Source organism: Nyctibius grandis, chromosome 5, assembly GCF_013368605.1.
Source record: "Nyctibius grandis isolate bNycGra1 chromosome 5, bNycGra1.pri, whole genome shotgun sequence".
In the NCBI taxonomy this organism is placed as follows: Eukaryota; Metazoa; Chordata; class Aves; order Nyctibiiformes; family Nyctibiidae; genus Nyctibius; species Nyctibius grandis.
Window position 1 is genome coordinate 43822137 of NC_090662.1, and position 23942 is coordinate 43846078.

General features: G+C 39.4%; 1 protein-coding gene across 1 annotated transcript in view; it reads left to right on the forward strand.

Annotated features, from left to right (window-relative positions):
* Positions 1-23942, forward strand: part of TRHDE (thyrotropin releasing hormone degrading enzyme) — a 227534-nt gene that overhangs the window by 122728 nt on the left and 80864 nt on the right. Inside the window, exon 7 of the mRNA XM_068400961.1 lies at positions 7272-7337. Within this exon, the coding sequence (XP_068257062.1) occupies positions 7272-7337 (66 nt within the window). The remainder of the gene's footprint in view (positions 1-7271; positions 7338-23942) is intronic.

Here is a 23942-nt window from a genome sequence, read left to right on the forward strand (position 1 = left end):
TATGCTCAGTTTATTCTTTGTAACAGATAGGTTGCAGGAACTATCAATTAGAGGTAAGTATATGGGAAACACTAACTAAACCAGCTGAATTAGTTGTTGGGAAGTCTGCAGAGCTGGGTGGCATCCACCTGCACCTTCTGAAGATAACCAGATGTGGAGCTGCAGAACTGTGCCAGAGAATTGCTGGTGTAATGTACAGAAAGGGCTCCAGGGGAAGTCATGGGAGGTATAGGTTGATGAGTTTGACTTCCTTCTCTGGTGAGGTAGGGACTCTATAGGATACCAAGAGTAAGATAAGTGAGCACATGGGTAAATAAATGGTCTTGCCTGGACATAACTGCTGCAAAGGGGATTCTGTCTAGCTAACCAGCTGGAGTTCTCGGGGGAGTCAGTAGACACTGAATTTAAAAAAAGTCTTTGACAAGGCACTTCGCCTATAGCTCAGGATAAATAGTTTAAGGAGGGAACTATTTAATGTCTGTGTAATGTGACTGATCAATTAAAAAAAGAATACTAGTATATATCAGGTATAAATTAGTTGCCATCAAACTTTGTACATTGAAACTCATCTTAAATCAGTAGCTCTTTATGAAGGAATGGTACCTTTGTGAGTGTCTGTATGTGGTCTGAGCCTTGTTTTAATCAGTGAAGATGAAGGTGATTACAGGAAGTTATTATTGATAACAATAGCTCTAACAACAATATGAATAAAATCTAGTGTAATTGAAGTAGAGGACAGAGTAACTCACATTTCCCTTAGCTAGAGAGAAAGTAACCCTAATGTTGAATTGCAGGGATACCAGCATACAGAAAAATAACTGTAGGCCTCCTATCTGTGTCCCATTGTATTTGAAAAACAGGTGGTGTTATTACATGTTAATCAAGACTGATTTGAACTGACTACCGCACAATAGAAGAATGTTAATAAATCACCTGTATTCAATGTCAGATTTTTTTTTTTTTTTTTTTTAAAAAAATGAGAGAAGAAAAAGCAAAATGAATGGGTGGAGGTTTTGTGGAAAATTGACATATTACATTTTTTTTGTTTAGAGATTCAGTTATGTAATTTTTGTTGGTAGTCCAATGCTCCTCTCCTCAGCATCTCACTCCCTGCTTCCACCTTGGGTAATGCGGCAGTGTTTTTGATACCAGGGTACTTCCTGATTTTAGCTTTTATGTCACAAAAAGGATCATTCTGAACTAAATCAAAATAAACAGATTTCATTCCTAGACAAGGATGCCAAGGTGGACATTCAGTGAAGAAGAGATATATTGAGGTCTATGTAATTATTATTAATGATGTTTGATATTACGTGAGATAAAAAAATAGGTGAGCCTGCAAGATGCTGTCTCAGACTTCACAGACTCAGGGAGGTGGTTTTGCACTGTTTACACTTTTACATTTTCTAAGGTTGCTCTGTAAATTGCAGGATAAAATATCTTCAGAGGGACTCATATCATCGCACTTGGGATTTTCGATGTGTAGACTCCTGCAATTGACTGGTCCTCTAACCTCCCTGTATCATCAGTGAAGATAAACAGGCACTTTTAGGGTGAAATTAATCTAACCTATTTTAGATGCATGTCTTTGGATGAGATGAATCAGGATGAACTGAAGTGCTTACTTCTCTCTCCATTGCTTTTAAAGGGAGTCAGGCAGCTGGCTTTAGCTGTATATGACTGAGTAAGCATCACATAGCTACAGTGTAGGCATCTGCATTCAGTCGGATGAATCTCAATCCTACGGTTAAAACAAAAACAACAAAACACACAAAAGCAGAACCAAAAAGATGGAAAGTGGATGGAAAAAATGACAAGTTTTGGTAGGAAGGAGGGCAGAAGAGCTATGCTTTTTCTAGGTCAGCCTTTTATGCTCTCTTTGCCTTCCCCCACTCCAGCACATTTACAAAATGATAGATCATTTCACCCTCACAAGAGTCAGCTGTAGTTCATGGTTTCTGTTTTGTAGTGGTGACATTTTTTTCTCATGAGTACTTTTTAGAATAGTGACATAGCTTTTGGTCCTTAAAAGAATAGTGCTGGATGAGTTTACAGCTCGTTTGTATCTCTTCACACATGGCCCCTTGCTCTTGCTTTGTAGCTTCTGCATAATCCTGTGTGCTGGTTTACTGATTTTTACATTGTTCCCTTCACTGCAGATGCTTCATCAGTTCATTATTTTAACTGCTTTTCTTTGCTGTCTGCTTGGTACAGAACATCTACATTCAGCTAGCAAGCACACTGCCCTCTCTTCAGGGCCCTCTCTTGAATACCTAGCTTTGATGGTTTTCTTATATGAAAGTATGGCAATGTACAATAAACCCAGATATGACATGTTATATGACTGTATATATAGAAAAGGATGGTGTCACACCAGTTTATATCTCCACAATTTAGAAATTCTTGGGAACTACTTACTAATACAGAACTTTTGCAACAGTGGGGAATCAGTCTCTGTATGGCCTTTTTGAACAATGCAGTTGAATTCATCTCGCCTCACTTTAGATGTCTGCAGTGCAGATATGTACATATGAGCTGGTCACCCAAGGCTACTTTTGGAGTCATTACCAAGAGATTTTAGGGTACAATTCTCCCGATCTGTTTGGAGGTCTACTTTAAGATGAGATAAAGTGCACCCAGAAGTGACTAGTGGTGTCTGTTGACTGTAAAGGAAGTCTAAACAACTAAAGTAATTGCAGACATAAATGCTACAGATACCTGCATTTAGTCAGGTGTATTCCCTCCTGTGTAGCTGTGTAACAGTACTCTGTTGTATGCAGTAGTCATATTTTTGTGGATTCATGCATAAGACTTACTTTTTTTTCCTGTTAAAGAAAATTCCATTTGGTACTTTCTTTTGTATAAGAAATGATTACAGGATGCTAGTTGCAAGTGAAACAATTAGTTTAAGAAATCAGATATAATAAAATTAGATCATTCAGTAAGTCAGAGAATTAAATTAACTTACAGTAATTCTGACCTGTAGTGATGCCACAGGATCAAAAAATGTAGGAGTGAGTCTTTAAAAATTAGTTTAATTTAATCTGAGATCAAGGTTGCAATCACATTATTTTGTGTTGGAGAGAATTAGACTGAATGCCTTAGATGTGACTCTGCATCTTGTCGATTTCAAAGACAAGTTCAGCTCACATATAAAGGAATTTTGCTCCTAATTTTAATTGTGGGTGGTCTTTACCATGGTATGAATGTGCAAACCAGTTTCTTCAGGGAAACAAAGAGCATAAACTCACAGCACTTCAACCAGTGTTGAACAATTGCCCATGAGCATGCTTTTTCCCAGGAGCACTTTGCAGGAAAGGACTGTGTGTGCAGTTAATTTCCATGGAGTAGCTGACATGTTCTACCTTCCTTTCCTATAGCAGTGCTGAGGCTGAGGAAGCTTCAGGTTATATGAGGAGCATGCTGGGTGATCTTCAGCAAATGATTTCACTATGTTGTGCCTTAGTTTCCCTTATTTTGCAGGATATTGATATTAATATCTTAGGAAGCACTCATGAGATCTGCTGATGAACAGTGCTTCACCAGAGCCAGGTAGTGCCATTAATCATTGGCTGAATATCCAGTGTATTTGTCTGAATGGACTTTTATTAAGATGGGGTACAATGGCTTAAGATGAGTCAGATTTTGCACTGGCAGGAACATAGGTACCTTTTTTTAATAGGAAAGAATTGCTTTCTGCTAGACCTGTTAAACCAATATGTTTTACCTCTTGACAAGGTACAGACTCATCCACTGCCTGGAGGAAAGCACTTAAATCATCAATAAATGGCTATTCTGCCCTGTAAGAGAGCCAGGTTCACTTCTCAAGATTCCATACATCATTCCTCAGTTGGCCAAATGTTGGCATAGCAGAAGTGGACCTGAGAGCGAAGTGGGGAGAAGATTGGTTGCGTGTCAGGGCATTCAGGGAACGATGTTGACAGGTTCCAAAGAGCATCCTCTGCAGCAGGACAGTTTTGTTCTGATTTAGGATTTTTCTGTAGGTTTAGGTCGAGGTCAGAGAAGCTTTCATAAGGTATGGAAGCATAGGTCCTCTGGACTCCATCTAGTTCACTGGTTGCTAGGCAGGTAGGCAGTGGAAATGCTGGCACATTGGGCCATTCAGATGACCCCAAGGCAATGTGTTCCATTGCTTCTGTAACTGAACTTCCTGCATGCACCTTCTTTATCTCCCAGGATCTCCCTTTGTCTCTCTGGTTAGCATCATCCTCCAAGCTCCTCTTTTCAGTAAGACCCTCTTCCTTATGCCAGTTACTCTGCATACCTCTTGCTTTTTAATCCTTCTCCCTGTAAACCCATTTCTCTTCATCTCCAGTCAAGAGTGCCAGTGTTTGCTGGCTTTCCCTTTCCTTCCCAGAGCTGGAAATGTATTGATTGCTTCTGCTCTTCCTGCCAAAGTATCACTGTTCTTTGTTCTACCTGCTTTCAAAGTGAAGAAAGGTTGAAATAAGTGCTTTCCTTCCTTTTCTTCCTCCCATTTCCTTTCCCTCCACACCACGGGCTGCATTTGTTCCTGTTTCTTCTCCCTTCTCCCTGAGACCTGTTTTTCCCCCCTCGAGGTTCTCTGGTTTTCTGTTTTCTGCTTTTTCTTCAGAATCTCTTTCCTTTCTTTCTCGCTCCTTTCCTGTACTCTGCATCAGCAAATAAGTCAAGAAGGCGTTAGCCTTCCTTGTGTGGGGAAGATGGCAGAACTGGGACAACCATATTGTTCTGGCAGCTGTAAGTAGGACTTCTGGATTTCCTAAAGATAAATAATTAATAGAAAGTACTTCTGAAGTAGCTGTGAAAATGGATGGATCCTGAGAGAGTAGTCCTGCCTTTATGCCTTGGATCTCCTATTCATTCTTTAATTGCTTTTTTATCTTGTTTGGTGTGTAAGGGCCATCCATAGTTCCATTCAATGTGGCTAAATGTTACCTGTGAGAGGAATTTTGTAATTTTTTTTCACATGTGTCTGACAATTCTTGGTCTCTGGATAGCAAAAGACTGTGGGCAATATCATATGAAGGTATTTGCTTGCTTACGTCTCACAGAAATCAGTAGAGTTAAGGTGCGTATGTAAATATATGCCCATTGCTACTATGTGAAATTTAAACTGTGAGAAAGAAATAAGGGGACCCTGGAATACTAACAAGTGAGTATGAAAAAGGATGTGTGATGAGCAGAAGAATGTCTTTGTCATTAAGGATTTGGACTGATCTCTTTTATATATTTTTGGTTCTGCTACAGATGTTTTGGGGTGTCCTGCCCAAGTTACTTATCGGATAAATAAGATTTATCTATTTCTTAGATTTTTTTATCTGCTGTTTATCTGCTTACACAGATTTATCTGCTATTTATCTGCTTAAACATCTCTGAGAACTTTGGTCATTCCGTTCCTCTGGTAAAATAAGGGTAATAATGCTTCCTGACCTACGGTCTTGTCTGTTCAGGTAAAAATCTGTTTCAATAGGGATTATTTTCTATGTTACTGTGTGTTCCAGGCATGATTGATCTCCCAGTAAGGTTAGGTACCACCATAAAAACATAGCATAGAGATAATAATGCAAACACCATCTTTTGGTTTATTCACTGTTCCATTCTTATAAGCAATCACAAACATCTCCTGAATTAATTTTTTTCTTTTTTTTTTCCTTCAGTTACTTTAACAACTGTATATTATTTGTTGTTGCTGCCTTTTTGAAGAACTTGTCGTGTTTTCCTATTTACTAATTTACTAATCTTTTTGATTTATATAATTATTTCAAATATTGGTTATCACAGATAATTTCTTCAGTGCTTCAAAAATAGACACTGTACAAAAAAATGAGTAGCACATGTGTTAAACAGTCTAAAAATTGGACAACCGTTGAATTCCAAAACTATTTTGAACTTTAATCTAGCAGAAAAAGACATAAAACCTTGTTTTGAAAGCTGAAGCTAGAGAAATTCAAATTAGTAAAAAGGTGCCCATTTTCACTGAGAGAGTAAATATTAGTTGTGACAAGTTATGTAGTCTTGAATCTTCCTAAAATAGATGCTGTTGTGTAAAGGGAAGCAATAGGGTTTTTGCCTAAATTACTGTTTGATCTCTATTAATGCAGGAAGTCAGATTACATTGTTGTAATAGTCCTTTTGGCTTTAGAACCCATGAATTTTTGAATCTCTGACATGCTGCTTTTTTTTATTGTCTAATTGAGCATTAGCCTAATTCCTGAACCTACATCTGTAGCTGAGGTTGTTGATTTCTAGCATCATGTTTTCTTACAGCCTTTGATTCACTGAGTTTAAATCAAAAGTGTCCTACCTCTCCTGCAGTGATCAGTACTAAGTATAACATTTGATTAATGGGGTCGGAAAACTGGTTGTCTTGAAATTGGATTGCAAAGTGGGATATTATAGCTAAATCATCAAATCAGATCTGTGAAGATATTTCTGCTTGAAATAGAGCACTTGTGCAAGGGGAAAATACACAGCAATTGTGGTTCTGAGAGGGAGTGAGAAAACACAAAACAGATGCCTTGAAGAAAGCTACTCTGGCAAGTATCTCTCTGTTTCTTGGTGTAAGTACTGAGAATTAGAATCACCTGTGAAACAAAAGAAATTTTAAGATCTCTCTGCTTTGCCTGAAGGGGCAAAGGGATTAGAACAGGTATAAGTAGAGAAAGAGCGTTATACAAGTACTTACCTCTTTGCATGATAGTCTAGGAAATAAGCTCACTATTAATAAGTTAAATATGTATATCCACTTCTTATAAAATTCTTATGAAAATGATCCACTTCCAGATCATCAGATTTTGAAGGCTTTTACAAAGGAAAGTAATATCACTAAATCCTGATTTACAATCATATAATGGAGGTAAAAATGTTATGAATAATCACTGTGGTAGAATTTAGCATGGGCATTATTTTTTGCTCTCACTTAAAACTGTGCAGTACTGCTGAGTGCACAGAAAGGCTGGGGGCAACCAGCTGTGGAGCTGACACATCCGTGCTCCAGCAGTGAGGAGAGAGGGTGTTTTAGGACCTGTGTCTTATTCAGTATATGAGGCAGGATATTAACAATATCAGTCTACTTCCTCACTTTTCCTTGTAAGCATTTGCATTATCTTCTCTCTCTCTTTTTCATTCCAGCACAAATAAAGATTATGTTAATCACAAGTTTCCAAGATGTTCGTGTTGGATGGAAATGCCTACTTCAGATTGTTATTATTGTGTAATATTGACATGCAAAAACAGTAACTTCTTTTTTTCTCTATTATTTTCCACAGGGTGCAGCGCTAATTCGAATGTTGGCTAATTTTATGGGTCACACTGTGTTTCAAATAGGCTTACAAGTAAGTAAAGGCATTTCTGTCTTTATGTAGATGTACATTTGTAGCAGTTTCTCTCGCTCTTTCTTTTTTCTTTTTAAACTATATTTACATGCAGTTGTAGAAATGTTTCTTTACTTCAGGACCATCTGAGGCACCAACATGTCCCTGAAGCTGAATTTGATGGAAGATGCTGAGTAGTGTAACACACATTGTGGTGCCCCCAGTTTCACTTATATTTCTTGGTGTATCAAACGATTGCACTTTAACTGGCACACGGTTTTGTGTCCTGTTCGTGTAGATTGCAACGTAAAAGCCATTTTATCCATATGACAACTTTGTGAAGGGCTAGCTGAGGAAAGAGCTACTTAAAATACATTTGTGTGCTGGTATTACAAATAATAACAAATGACATCAAGCCAACTAAGAAATACAGAGCCCTAAAACTAGTAATGCTTTTCAGATAAATATTTTTGCCTTCCCTTCCCCCATAGCAAAATCCTTGAGCTTTATTTTTACCTTTGATAAGCATGGAGTGCTCTCTGCCTTAACGATGTTTTCAAAAATTCAGTCTGCCTTTTAAAAGAAATTTAGAGAGGTAACATTTCTGTACAAAGAGAAAGAAATTCAACATGCTGATTACCAAGGATGAACTCTTTTCAGCAATAATTCAGCGCAAATGACTGTTTTGTAAACTATTTAAAAACAAACAAGCCAAAGCATAAAAAACAATGCGACTCCCTCTATTCCATTGAAATCTGCTTGAGTAAATCACGTTACAGGCAGCTGTGATTGATGAATTATGTATGATGCAGCCTGCTACTTAGAAGTGTCCTTTAAAGTAAATTGATGTTCACCTGAAATACAATTATGCTAAGATGGAAAGAGCAATCAATCTTATCTGTTCTTACTAAGCTTTTAATTTTGAAATTTAAATAAACTACATCTAGGATCAGGTAATTTTTTAACAGAATAATTCTACTTCTAACCAAAATAAATTGGAAGATAAAATATAAAACAAAAGTTAATAAATGCATTGGTATGTCAGAGAGGTGTGTTCCATGCAATAGGCAGTGAAAGGAAACCTGCTGGAGATATACAACTTTTTGGATGTTTTGGGCAGCTTACAGGGTATTCAGGGGTTGCAGCATAACTTATTCACAGGACTCAGTTGGATCATTTTCTTAGTTGTAACAGCAGGTCGGATCAGTTAGATAATGTTCTTGTCCAGATAAGAAATACTGAAATCAAAAGTTTCCTTCATAAAGTCTTTTATGTGTCAAGGGTAAAACCCTCATCTCATTTAAGCCAATAAGACTTCTGTCCTTAGTTTGGCAAACTCCATATTCCAGCCAGAAACTTTTGCCTTCACAGATCCATTCATATGGAAATTCAATAGCACTTTTTCCCAAAAAAGCGTTGCACTTAGGGTTTTAGAAAGGGGAAGTTTTAATACGTCCATCCCAAACCCCATTTTTCTATTTTCTTCAACATTTGCCTGAGAAATAACAGTGGGCAAGTTGTCCTGAAGTAAATTTAGAAAAAAGTTCGGATCAAAGAATAGGGCTATGCAGGGATTAAATAGTCGTAATTACCATAAAGTTGTAATGGAGCTTTGTTTTCTGATTTGGGTGGTTTCCTGTTATTTCTACTTTTCACCTGTTCTGCTCTAAATAGAAACTCTACTGTTTGCTAATGAAAGTCTATGAAAAATCTAACTGTGAAAATCTGACTAGTGAAAGTCTTGGCATCAGTTCAGTAGGAAGATGATATTCCAACTTCATTTGTAAAAACTATTTGAAATCCAGATGGAGATTTTCCGTGTGTATGTCTCCAAGCTGAACAAAATAAAATGTAAAGTTCATAAGCTTATTCATAAGCTACAAATTATACAATTGGAAATGTCTGTCAATCATTTAATTATTTGTGTTTTGTGGATCAGGTAGTGAGGTGGATTGTGAACTGGCTGAAGGAAAGAAGCCAGAGAGTGGTGGTCAATGGGACAGAGTCCAGTTGGAGGCCTGTGTCTAGCGGAGTCCCTCAAGGGTCGGTACTGGGACCAGTCCTATTCAATATATTCATTAATGACTTGGATGAGGGTATAGAGTGCACTGTCAGCAAGTTCGCTGATGACACAAAACTGGGAGGAGTGGCTGACACACCGGAAGGCTGCGCAGCCTTTCAGAGGGACCTAGACAGGCTGGAGAGTTGGGCGGGGAGAAATTTAATGAAATATAACAAGGGCAAGTGTAGAGTCCTGCATCTGGGCAAGAACAACCCCATGTATGAGTACAAGTTGGGGACAGACCTGTCGGAGAGCAGCGTAGGGGAAAGGGACCTGGGGGTCCTAGTGGACAGCAGGATGACCATGAGCCAGCAGTGTGCCCTTGTGGCCAAGAAGGCCAATGGCATCCTGGGGTGTATTAGAAGGAGTGTGGTTAGCAGGTCGAGAGAGGTTCTCCTCCCCCTCTACTCTGCCCTGGTGAGGCCACATCTGGAACATTGTGTCCAGTTCTGGGCCCCTCAGTTCAAGAAGGACAGGGAACTGCTAGAGCGAGTCCAGCGCAGAGCCACGAAGATGATTAAGGGAGTGGAACATCTCCCTTATGAGAAGAGGCTGAGGGAGCTGGGTCTCTTTAGCTTGGAGAAGAGGAGACTGAGGGGTGACCTCATTAATGTTTATAAATATGTAAAGGGCAAGTGTCATGAGGATGGAGCCAGGCTCTTCTCAGTGACATCCCTTGACAGGACAAGGGGCAATGGGTGCAAGCTGGAACACAGGAGGTTCCACATAAATATGAGGAAAAACTTCTTTACAGTGAGGGTGACTGAACACTGGAACAGGCTGCCCAGAGAGGTTGTGGAGTCTCCTTCTCTGGAGACATTCAAAACCCGCCTGGACACGTTCCTGTGTGATATGGTCTAGGCAATCCTGCTCCGGCAGGGGGATTGGACTAGATGATCTTTCGAGGTCCCTTCCAATCCCTAACATTCTCTGATTCTGTGATTCTGTGTAACAAAATCATGTTCTTGCACCGTAGAGCTGGGAGGCTGGCTTTGCTAATGATAAGGGGAACTGGAGGAATAATTTACCCTTTCTATCATGCATTGGTTTAGGCTTTTTAGCTCTTTAGCCTCATCACCATTACTTGGGATTTAGCATTATGTTGCCTTTAATCCAGTTCTATCATGGAATTCTAATTTTCAACTAACTAGCCTTTCTCAAGGATAGCTGCAAAATCAAGTATTACTACTATTTATAAATCTCTTTAAATCACGGAATCACAGAATCACAGAATGTTAGGGATTGGAAGGGACCTCAAAAGATCATCTAGTCCAATCCCCTGCCGGAGCAGAATTACCTAGATCATATCACACAGGAACGCGTCCAGGCGGGTTTTGAATGTCTCCAGAGAAGGAGACTCCACAGCCTCTCTGGGCAGCCTGTTCCAGTGTTCAGTTACCCTCACTGTAAAGAAGTTTTTCCTCATATTTATGTGGAACCTCCTGTGTTCCAGCTTGCACCCATTGCCCCTTGTCCTGTCAAGGGATGTCACTGAGAAGAGCCTGGCTCCATCCTCATGACACTTGCCCTTTACATGTTTATAAACATTAATGAGGTCACCCCTCAGTCTCCTCTTCTCCAAGCTAAAGAGACCCAGCTCCCTCAGCCTCTCCTCATAAGGGAGATGTTCCACTCCCTTAATCATCTTCGTGGCTCTGTGCTGGACTCTCTCTAGCAGTTCCCTGTCCTTCTTGGACTGAGGGGCCCAGAACTGGACACAATATTCCAGATGCGGCCTTACCAGGGCAGAGTAGAGGGGGAGGAGAACCTCTCTTGACCTGCTGACCACACCCCTTCTAATCCACCCCAGGATGCCATTGGCCTTCTTGGCCACAAGGGCACACTGCTGGCTCATGGTCATCCTGTTGTCCACTAGGACCCCCAGGTCCCTTTCCCCTACGCTGCTCTCCAACAGGTCTGTCCCCAACTTGTACTGGTACATGGGGTTGTTCTTGCCCAGATGCAGGACCCTACACTTGCCCTCATTATATTTCATTAAATTTCTCCCTGCCCAACTCTCCAGCCTGTCCAGGTCTCTCTGAATGGCTGCGCAGCCTTCCGGTGTGTCAGCCACTCCTCCCAGTTTTGTGTCAACGAATACTCTGAAATAACGAATACTCTGAAAGTGCACTTGATGGTTCATTCCTCCTGGGTTATTCTAATAGCTTGCTTAGTAACTGAGTTCTGAAGGTCCTTCACTTTATCTTAGTTTCTTTCTTTTTCGTTAGCCTTCAGTACGTGGAGCACATCAGTGTTAATACTATTAATATTATTTCAGTGTTTTGTAGGGTATTAGATATGTCCTTAAGTGTTTCACAAATGATAAAAACGAGTATTCCTGTGGTCTTACTACAGTAACCCTTTGTTTGTGTTTGCATTGAATGTTTGTGGTTTCATCAAAATCAAGATATGATTTATCACCTAATTAAGAGCTACAGAATTAGAGCTTTTATATAAGAGAAGCTACAACAAATATGCTAACCTTTGGGTTAAGGAGAGGAAAAGATGAGGTTTAGAGCAAGAAGCAAATGGGATATCTACCTTTTTTGTTCATTACCACTTTTTTCTTAATCTAATAACATGCTATCACCTGGCAGGTGGACTTTTTGAAGAGGATATCAAGATAGCTTGGGGGAGAAAAATCCTTTATATGTCAAAGAAAACAATCAATTTTGTTAAAAAGAAGAAAAAAGTTGATGAAGGAGACTAGGGCTCTTTGTTGGATGTTCTTTAACAATGAATATGAGCTGAAGCAGAAGTACAAAGGTGCACATGATCCCTAGCAGTTCAGCAAACCGTTCTGTTGAGGAGTCTGCAAGGAGGTAAAATTGTAGTAGAGATGCTCAGTTTTAGAGTGTAGATGGCTTTGGAGAGATTCATATTTGTCAAGAATAACTGGCCTATTCCTATCATGGTAAATATACTGTGAAAGACCATTAGATTATAGTGTGGAAGTTCCACAATAAAACTGCATCCAAGAGACTACCTAGTGAAGGTATGATTTTCTGGAAGCCCTTCAAAGACATATGATGTCTTGAATCATGTGACGTTTTCAAACAGAAGATTTAGTAGCAAACACAGAACTTGCTCACTGTTTTCACGTAGTACTCCATAGACAAATCCAAAAGAGAACATATTTATATTGGCTGTAATGAATAATTGAATGATGACAGTAATAGCCATAGCTGGTAACACTTGCACACGAGAAAGTCACAGCTATTATTTTTGTAGAAAATGGCTAATAAACCCTTTCTTCTCACAGCAGGTGATTTCTTTCTTTCTAAAAGTCCTGACATCTTTCATGGTGTGCAAAGTTTCTTATGCTCCAGGGAAATTCAAGAGGTGCGCATCACTGAATGCCAGTACTTTTCTTACAAAGTGGTGTTGCTTTTCAGTCAAAAAGCCATTAATCAGCTAGGACAGGGATTGGAGTATGAAGAGGCTTGGTCAGCACCACTTGCTCTGATTATGTTTCTGAACTGCGTAGATTGGTAGAGGAAGAGGCTGTAAGTTGGCCTTATCATTCAGTCATTACTCAGGGCAGTAATATGCAATATAATATTAGATTTGTGTGAGGTTTTAATCTGTAGGCTGTTGTTCCTAATCTGTGTGCTTGAAATAGATGGTTACTTGTATGACTGGTGTCACCATATTACATTTCCTGGAAGGTTTTACTGCTTTATGGCAAGGCACCTCTTCAAGTTATCAGTGTTTTTTTTTTTCATATTAAATATTGAGAGAAAGCCCAGTGATTTGAAGGTCTGGTACTTAGATGTGTGTAAAGAGGCACCTCCAGCTCTGTAATGAGACATTTCTGCACTGGTTTATTTTAATTTTTCTTATATTTGGTTTGATTATTTTGGAGCCTCATCTCTGTTACTGTACATTTGTCAACACTGCATTTCATTTGCCATGTGGCAGGTCATTGATCACATAGATCTGTATCCTTTTGAACTTCACTTGCTGCTATGTATGTGTTCATCACTCACTCTGATTTAGTGCATCATCAGCAGTTTGAATTAGTTACTGTAGGAATCTCTGCTTCTGTGATAAATTAACTGCTTTGTACTTTAGGCTTCACATTGTACATTTGGAAGAAGAATTTCCATACAGTGCTTTGGATATACGCTGTCTTTTTTGGTGCTGTTGAGTGGCTACTGTATTGAAACAAATTGGTCAACCTTTCAGAGGAGCTGTCTGGGGAAATGTGACATGCAGGCTGTTAAATACAGCAAGGTTCAGATTTCAATCACTTTTTACTATCATAAAGCTGGCTAGTTAGACTTTCTCTCATCCACGCTGCTTAGTATTTCCTGCTTTTTAGACACCCCTGTGCATGCTTGTGTTCTGTTTGAATTGTGGCAATGTGAAACCCTATCAGAAACTTTCTAGGTGTAAAATAAAGCTCTGATGTGCTATTTTCCATATTGTTTGCCACTTCTGTCCAAGAATCTAGTGGTACAAGAAATGTATTCATCTATTTCCACAGTATTATTTTATAATCTATTTTTTACATAGTATATTAAACAGGTTTCAGTGTACCCATTTTATCATACCTATTTATTATATCTTTATTCCCAATTCACAACAGTTAGCTGTATGCTGTTTAAAATGAAACATCATTAGAGACTTCTTAATAGAGTTTTGCGTAAAAACAAAAAACATCAGGCACCTTAGGATCAGGCTTAGTGGAACAATGAGCCGCGATGCTGTCCCCAGATCAACAGTGCACATGGAACTACCTGGAGTCTTCCTTTGCTCAGTGGGAGGATGTAACTTTTGCCACCAGGCAGGAACATCTTTACAGCTGGAGTAGCTCTGGTGTTGCAGCTGGTGCATTTAGTAGATGTTGAGTAAAGTACTTTTCAGCTAATTCTGCACCCATCTCCTCTGGTTCTGAAGAGCACAGAGTGTATGACCTTGGTGAATATCAAAGTGTCACCATGGGCATACTGGCTATGACCTGTCCTTAAGTTAGTTGCTACTGATCCCTTTATTTTTTAAACTGTCTCACTTCTGCTGCCAGTTGTCAACAAGATAACTTGAGCATGTTAAAAGCAGGACATAGGAAGTCACAGGAAATCTCACAGGAGCTGACATCACTGTTTTTCACACTGCATGTCATACAAGATTGATAACATCTTTCACCTTTTCTGGCCCATCAGCATTTCTCATGCTTCTAATTTACATCACTCTGGATTTTAGGTTTATATTTGTTAAATGAATTCAGTGTTAGGGACTTTTTCAGTAGCTTTTTCCACCATGACTTAAGTAGGTCAGTAGAAGTCTACATAAAAAACTTCTGTAAGTTGCAGTGTCACAATATTTTTTTCCTTTGAAAGTGTTAAGATGTACAGCATAATAAGGGGCAGACTTGGATATCACTGCCAAAAATGGAAGTCCTTTCTCTAGCTCCAAGAGGATTTGAGTATACTACGTGTATAGCAAAATGCTTCTGTTTAAAGTAGAAATATGATTGAAGATGCATAATTTAAATGTACAGTTATTGAGAAATGCTAAAGTTAATTTTATCTTTGCATTCTTTTCTTTTTTTGTATGCACCTTAACCAGGATTTTTAATTATGCAATTGCCCAGTGTTTTCTACATAGGACAATGTCTGATTCAGTTCACGAAGTGGACTATGCTAACTGAATTGTCCTATTTAATAGTTTTGTATATTTTTCATTTGCTTTGTAGCCCCAGTTCCTAACTGCTACATACAATCTTCTTAAACGCCATCCAGTATGGTCTCAGAGTGCGTCACCAACAGTTAGTGAACAGAAGACATAAACCTCATAGGGAAGGAAGGGGTGGTGCTAGCCTCATTTTATAAATGGAGATCTAGGCCCACAGAAATTTAAGTTAAAATTTCTACAAGTGTGGAGTATGCAGTATGAGATGCCCGGTGCAGCACTTTTCCCTCCCATGCTCCCATGTGTCTTAGCACTTACAGATCAGAAAAGTTGATGTGCACAGCTTCCACTGGCTTCCTTGGCAGCTGTGAGCGCTGAGCGTGGCTGCAGCTCAGCCTCTAGGGACACCAAGGTGGGCCTCCAGAAAATGTCGGTCATACAATTAATGTTGCTTTAAATAAATGAGTGAGAGTGGAGTGCCTACACATTTGGGAGGAAATGACCAATGTGATTAAAATAAAAAAGACTGATGAAATTTGGATACCTATTTTGAAGCCCAAGAAGATATTCTGTTAAAGTATTTAGCATTATAAACTATTTCAGATATTCAGAACAGACTTCACATCAGGTTCAGTCACAGAGTCCAGCTCTGCTACAAATCAGGCCACAGGGCCAACTGTAGTGCACCCACAGTTATAGCAGCCACCTGTCATCACTGCTGGTGGGTTTTGCCCCATATAACATAAGTGCTGTGCAGAGAGAGCTTTTTTCTGAAATGCTGCATTAGCAGAATATTCCTGTTTGGTTATATTAGCTCCTTTCCCTCCTTTCTGCTCTGCTTTTTGTCCCTGGAGTGTTTGGATCAGGCAGTTTTCTTCCCTCCCTGCCAAGAGAAGGGAGAGATGGGCTCTTCGCTTTCTGCTTCAGGGCCCTAACCTCCCTCTAAGCTTAAGCAGCTGTGAGCTGTCAGTGCAGGGAGACCGAGGGACTCTCTAGCTGCCAGGTCACCTAAAGTTGATAAGTGCAAGGAAAAAGCACGTTCCTGAAACAAGATCACTTGTCTTCTGACCGTTAGACCTGTGCTCCAGTGCATGGGGACAGCAGAGCATTTCAAAGGAAAGAGTGACAAGAAAAGGTAAAATGTGATATTTTTCCATACTTTCTTTCTGGTGTTGACTGTCCTGGGCCCCCCAGTTCAGGAAAGATGAGGAACTACTGGAGAGAGTCCAGCGGAGGGCTACAGAGGACTGGAGCATCTCTCTTCTGAGGAAAGGCTGAGAGAGCTGGGTCTGTTTAGCCTGGAGAAGAGAAGACTGAGGGGGGAATCTTACCAATACTTACTTACAAATACTTAGGGGTGGGTGTCAAGAGGATGGGGCCAGACCTTTCTCAGTGGTGCCCAGTGACAGGACAAGGGGCAACAGGCACAAACTGAAACATGGGAAGTTCCATCTAAATATGAGGAAAAACTTCTTTACTTTGAGGGTGACAGAGCACTGGAACAGGCTGACCAGGGAGGTTGTGGAATCTCGTTCTCTGGAGATATTCAAAACCTGTCTGGACGCGACCCTGTGCAGCCTGCTCTAGGGGAACCTGCTTTAGCAGGGGGTTGGACTAGATCATCTCCAGAGATCCCTTCCAACCCTAACCATTCTGTGATTCTGTGACTGAAATTTTGGAGAAGAATTCAGTCTGAGATGGACTTTTTGAAGGTAAGATTTCGGCTCAAACTGTTACATTTTGGCCACGTTGGAGGTCCCAGCAGGGAGAGTTACAAAGAGCGATAATGGCAGGTGCTGCTGAACCTCAGTAGCCAGCAATGTCCCCAGTGCCCATGTTCAGAGCAAGGTTACAGTTGGTGTCGCCGTCATTAGGAGGAAGTCATGCTGTCCTTTGGCTCGGATAAAATGATGCTTTATTGCTCTGTTACTAAAGATTCTTACAAAAGGAAAAACAATACGTATACACATGATTTACTTAACTTGTTAAGTTTGTTTCCTCAGGATTGCTCTTTACAACAATGTTACAATCACTCATATTACAGATACTGTGTAGGTATTCACTTGGCATGCTTTCAGTGAGCTCTTACTTTGTTGCATGGGAAAGTCAGTTATGACTATTTTCTCCTTCATTTTTATTATAGGAATTATTAAGAGGAAGAATGATAGGTATGGATTCTCAGATAACGTCAGCAGGCTGAGCGGCTGTTTAAGAAAATGTTTTATTTTGGAATAAAATTATACTGTTTTCCTGATAGCAGCTCAGTGACAACCTTGCCTCTGTTACTATGAGGCAGCACAATGGACTTTATAGGGCGCTGAAAGTACATGTTTTGTGTGTGATTCTGCCATCGTTGTGCAATCAAAGTTTCCAGTAGCTCTTTAGAAGTCAGTGGGGATAGTTCCAGCACAAAGACTGCAGGATTGAACTCCTCGTTAACACTTAATACACGTTGGAAATGAAATAAATCTACTTCTGTTCAGCCCAGTGGAGGACATTCGGAAAAAAGCAGAATCCCTACTGGATGAATCAGGCAATCGTCGAAACTTTTTCCTCCTTCTCCTTCTCCTTCTCCTTCTCCTTCTCCTTCTCCTTCTCCTTCTCCTTCTCCTTCTCCTTCTCCTTCTCCTTCTCCTTCTCCTTCTCCTTCTCCTTCTCCTTCTCCTTCTCCCTCTTCCTTTCTCTTTTTCTACATACGTTTATAGTTCAGTTGCTGTAGCTAAGTAGACCCAGTAGCACATAGCCAGATGTAAATGCTACTGATTTTTAAAGTGTCTTCATTTTGAAAAATTAAATGCAGCTCTAGTAACTGTATTGCATGATGGTCTTTTGCACCATGAGAAACATTTGCTCAATTGATAAAAAAAACAAGTAACTTATAAGCAACGTAAAAGCTTCGCTGTAACTGCTTTCCTATCTGTTATTCATTGTTACTGTACAAATGTTGCAGATCGTTATGATCTAGACACAGTGTCATGCAAATCATTCTTAAGTTTTCTTGAGTGATTTATGGTGACCTTTTCATAGTAAGTAGCATTAATTTCATTCTTATTCTGGGGTTTCTATAGGAAAAAGTATTGCAGAAAAGTACACTGGAGATTTTTTGCCTGGTTAGCAGTCCCTGGGCATAGTTCAAGTTAATACAGAGGAATGAGCAGCCAACCTGTCACAATTAACAGGTGTCATCCAAATATCTCAGGAAAGCATTCCATCATATTTTGTGTGCATTAAAAATGTATTTATTGAGCAATATCTGGTTTTAGGTTCAAATGTATTATACAACCAAAGAAGGGAAAACTAAAATCAATGTACAAATTCAGTCAAATATATGCAGTTCAGTTTCAAAGGGTGCTTTATTTCTGTAAGATTTGTCCTTAGCTCAGTAGTTTAGTACCACTACCAAATAATACATCAAATACATTTTTCTTTAAAGCCAAGCTTAAGATACTAGCATGTGTCTCACTGCACAGCAGATACCATCAGACTCTGCTAGGCAATAACTCTGCAAAGCTTCTAACTGTTCCGTTTAGACTTCACATGCAAACTGTTTTTCACCATGCTGCGATTGCTGTTGCTGTGTTTCAAAATGGAACCTCCTTCCTCTTCATCTTAATAGCTAATAGGTGATGCTGAATTTTACAAGGGAAATAAACCTCTCCCTTTAGTAATTCTGATCATTTAATAAGGATTGCCAACAAAGCAGAATCAATTTTAAAGTAGCTGGACATTTGCCTGAGTACAAATTTTGCAACTGTTTTAGATGCTAGATGCCCCATTTGCATTGGATTCAATGAGGTGCAATGTAGAAGACGTATTAATTGCAGAATTACCTTTCTTACAGTGGTTTGAGGTTTGATTCTTTTCTCGTGTTGGAATGAAAATGACAGGGCCTTATTGATTTCAGTTGGATTACTTCTGATTTACAATACTGGTCTCTTATCTTGTTGATAAGAGATAAGTACTCTTATCTTTTTCCTCACCGAAAGGGTTGTCAAACATTGTAACAGGCTACCCTGGGAGGTGGTGAAGTCACCATCCTTGGAGTTATTTAAAAGACGTGTAGATGTGGTGCTTAGGGACATGGTTTAGTGGTGGACTTGTCAGTGCTGGGTTAATGGTTGGACCTGATGATCTTAAAGGTCTTTTCCAACCAAGATGATTCTATGATTCTATGATTCTAAGAAGCAGGTAGAGTGAAGAAAGCAGTTCCATTGACTTAATGATGGCTCTTGCCTCCTCCTTTCTCATACTAGTTTCTCCTGTGTCTCAGCCTGGATGGTGCGCTGTTTGGGACAGGACGCAGGTCCTGTCTGTATCCTCTAAATGAATGTTACACTTTCACCACCGTGGATGAGATACTCTCAACATTGCCCTAATTCTTCTCCTACTGAAATCAATGCTAAAAATCCCATTGACCCATATAACACCAGAAATGTCATTTCTGCTGATCTGATTATTGTTAGAGTGTATGGGAGTATTATGAATTACAAAGTGAAAAGGACAAAGTAAAATACTATAATTATGTGGCCTATTCAGCATCATTGACTCTGGAGAAAATTAAGATTTATTTCCATATTTGGTTCCAGTATCGGTCTTCCTGATTAGTAGTTATAGCTTGCTGTTTGGATATAATGATTTAATTGCAGATATGACATGTTGACAGTGGATATTTTCCAGTTGCTGATGATTGCGAGCATTGTATCACTGTTGTGTGTGAAAAAAATCTAAATATACCTTTTGAAAATAAAGGCTGGAATTTAGCTGGTGTACATTGATGGGATTCCACAGATTTCCTCCCCCAGGATTTTATGCATTGGCTGAGATAGTAGCCTAAAGAGAAGGCAAGACACAGTTGAAGTGAATACTTGCATGATGCCTCTGAAGTATGTTGCACACCTATCAGGCTTTTTTTGGCTTCTTTTTGCCTATTTGTGAGTTTGAATTTAGTAGGTTAAAGTATAGGAAGGATATCAATATTTTTGATGCTCTAGTAGAACTCACTCATGAAAGTTAAAATACATTCCATGACCCTAGTGTATTCTGTAGGTTGGCAGTTTCTGACAAGGTTGCCTGAAAGCAGTTTTGGGCACTCTTAGTAAAACTGATGTAGAAAGTAAAGAAGTCACTTGGCTTACCTGACCTGGAAAAATCTGTTTCCAAGGTTTTTCTTAGCTGGTTTTGCAGTACTGCTTTGATAAGTGGTCTGATCACAGCTGTTCTTTCAATTTGGAGGTAGCTCTGCAGCTTGACTCACTGGTACAAATGAATTCTGACACAAATAGAGTTAACCCTCATCTAATTTGCCTTATGCAATGTTTACCATGACCAATGAGGTGAATTTACGTGCTCCTTATTTTGTACTCCACTGCTTGTCTGACTGCCCAGCCAGGAGGGTGATCACTTCTCTTGCTTAAGGCTTTTTCTCAGGGGTTAGTCTGTTGTACAGCTGAAAAATACTGCAAACCTAGTGGGCTATTTTAGCTTTTCTATTCAGTAGTCTTCCTCTCTTACAGGAATCATCACTTTGTAGCTTGCTGGTACCACTGGTTCTCACTCCGTCTTGTTTGTCACTCACCATTGCACACGTATGCAGTACCTTCCTCCCTCTGACCCTTGCCCAAGCTTTTTTATTTGAATGTTAGGCAGTGTCAAGATAATATGCAATAGCAACTTTGATGTTAGCAGTGTGAAGGAAAGGGGGAAAAAGGTGTCATGTTATAGTCAGTGAGTCAGCATCTGTCAGATGGTGTCTGGTGGCTTAAGGTTAAATATACAAATTTCTGGGAAAACAAACACACGGGATTGGATAGCCAGAGCCTTAGAGCCTGATTTCCATCTGAACTAAACGTTTTTTTTTTAGTAGCTCTAAATCTTTGGTGAGATACACAGAATCACAGAATGGTTAAGGGTTGGAAGGGACCTCTGGAGATCATACAGCAGTCATGGATGAAGCTGTTGAACAATAGCATATTGTAGGCTGAAGGGAGGAGGATGTGCACCTGGGAGTAGGAATGAAATACAAAAGAGGGAGGTAGAGTCAAGACTGCTGTTTCCTGAGCCCTGAGAAATGAGGGCATTCAGAGGAACATAGCCACAAGAATTTGATGCCAAAATATTTTGCTACTTTTTCCTCACTCGTCTTATATAGTGGCATTTCCCAGTTATCTTTAGGAGAAAAAGTAAATTCAATGTTAATCTGTTTCAGATCTCAGCACGACTCATATGTCAGGAGCTGTTCCTTCAGCCAACCAATCAACTTCATACAGATAAACTGAGAAAGGAGTTTGGTCCTAGAACTGATGTTTCAGTTCCCAGTTACAGATCTGAAGTCTCCCCTGAAAGTAAGATACATGTTTGGAGACTTATTCCCCCTTTACACTTGTTTAACCTCTTTGCATTTATCAGTCACTACTTTTTATTAGTTGTGAGCGTTATCATGTTTGGAGGGTGGGGTAGTTCATTTCTTTGAAACTAAGAGGCTCAATCCCTAGCAGTACTGGAAAAACTAAGATTGCAAAGGGATAAAAGACTTTTTCCTTTTAAATAATTTCCTTTTCTTAAAAAAGTCTAATACAATAAAGGGCCTGCAAGCTTAATCAATACAGCATTACTGAAAACATCTTTCAAAATCCTTTAACACTTTTCACTGTACTCTTATTTCTACTACTATTCAAGCTATTTGCTTCAGTATTCGAGTAATAAAATAATTTCAAAAGCTTTGAGCCTTTTAATTTTTTTTAGAGGGGAGTAAGATTACTGTTTGACAAAACATTATATTATACTCTGAATCTGTTGGGATTTTTTGCAATATCTTAGATTTTGGTTGTGCAGTAATTGGACTTTGTTTTCATGGCATGACAGATTCTGGATTTTTTTTTTTTTTAATATTAAAAATGACTAAAACACATGTCAGAAAACCACATTGTCTGATTAAATTTTTTTTATTGATAGCGGTGAAGGGATTACATTCTGTTATTATTTTTGGCAAAGAGTGGCTTCACATTTTCATGCCAAGATGTTAAAAAGAATATTACAAGAGGATGCTTGCTGAAAATGTAAAACCACATGATCATTTTTGTGTATGTGTTTGATTAATTTTCAGGTTGAGTTACACTGCACTAGGGGTTGTGAACTCTTATGCTACTTTCCCCATGACAAAGAAAAAGTTTAGAGGTGGCATTACAGTGAAGGGGAAAGGGGGAGTTGTAGAAGAGTGCCCTTGAGTTTTGGGTTGTTAAAGAGGTTTTCATGCCATCTTTTCTCCTCACACACACCGTAGGGTTATAGCTGAAAGTTAGGAAGGTGGCGGAAGCATATCTTCATGGTCTAGCATGTTCCAGGTGTTGGAACAGCTTTTGTAGGTGATAGACTTGCGAGTTTATGACAAGAAGCAGCCTTGCAGCTGGATGATTCTGGACATTTGTGTTTATGAGAAAGCAGCTTCAAGTCATTTTACCTCCTTTGGAGCTGTGCTGAGTGCCGCTTAGACTCAGGCAGCTGTGTTTTCAGTATCATCCTCCTTTTCTATTCTGTGGCTTTCATCTCTCTTCTGTTTGCATTGGTTCTTTTCTATTCTATGTAAAGGCAAAGGGGTGGCTAATATTCCTGTCGCGGAGAATTACAGTGAATGAGAACATGTCTTCTGCCCCTTTACAAGCTACTTAAGACTTAGATATGGGTCCCCAGGAGGAAGAATGGATTATATTCCTGCTTGTTCCATCGTTAGAACAGACAAGCAGGGTCTGTATAGATCGTTGGCTCCTATTTTAATATTTCCTGGGATGTATTTGATGCTGATATGTATAAGCTTTTCTCTTCCTTTTTGAGTGCCACTTTATGAAGGGAACTTCAAGAGAGGCTGCTAATTTAGTAATGAAAGTTCAGGCTGGGTCATGGTAACCCTAGCTAACTTTGAAGTCAGCAGTTTGGATAGTGGTAACAAAATGTAACTGCGGCATAGCTGGGAGTGGTTGGGTCTGGTGGTGTTCTCAGTATAAAAGCAAGCTCTGGTATGAGGACACACATGAAGCAGATCTGTAAAAGCATGAATAGCTTGGGGAGAGTGAAGTAGGGAACAGTAATGCACTATGTTTTCTAGTGCCAGAACTACAGAGCAGCAGATGAAACCAGCAGATGGTCAGATGTTTGGAACAGGTATCTTCACACGACAGATCACTGTGGGAGATGTTTTTTTTATAAGGTGTTGCAAATGCTAAGCATTTATATGGATTCAGAAAGCAGTTGGACAAATTCACAGAAGATAAGTATTGAATACAAAGATGCTAATCTGCTCAGGATTCCTTGTGCCATGAAGTGCTGGATGATGAGAGGGCATACTGGGGAAGTATCACTGTATGCTTCTCCTGTTTTATGCCCTTTCTAGGTGTCTGCTACTGGTTATTGTTGAAAACAGGATCCTGATATCGAGAACATTTGATGGGACCTGGTTCAGTAACTTTTGCTCTTGTGCCTGTAGAAAGTGCACTCAGATTTTGGATTACAATGTAGATTTACTATCTGAAGCACATTTTGATGCACACTGTCACTTAGGACTGCTTTTTGTGTACTTTCTTGTGCTTTTTTTTTGATAACACTCCTAGTTTGATACTAAGTATATGGCCTCAATGCAACTTTCATGAAATAATTAAAAAAAGAATGATCAAGTTGTATGGTACCAGGACTGTACTTGTATGTTGTGTTTATCATTGTATTTTCTTATTTCATTATAAATGCTAGGATTTCTTTTGTTTTCCTTTGTGTGATAAACATGTTTGTTAGATTGGAGGATAATAAATTTTTAACCGAGTGACAAGCTATATCTAAACCTCCCAATCTGTGTATTGGGAGGAGAAACAAAAGAGAGAGACAAAAGCATTTAATCTCTTTGCAGTCTTTCTGAACACAAAATGTGAAAGTCAAATTTAATGTCT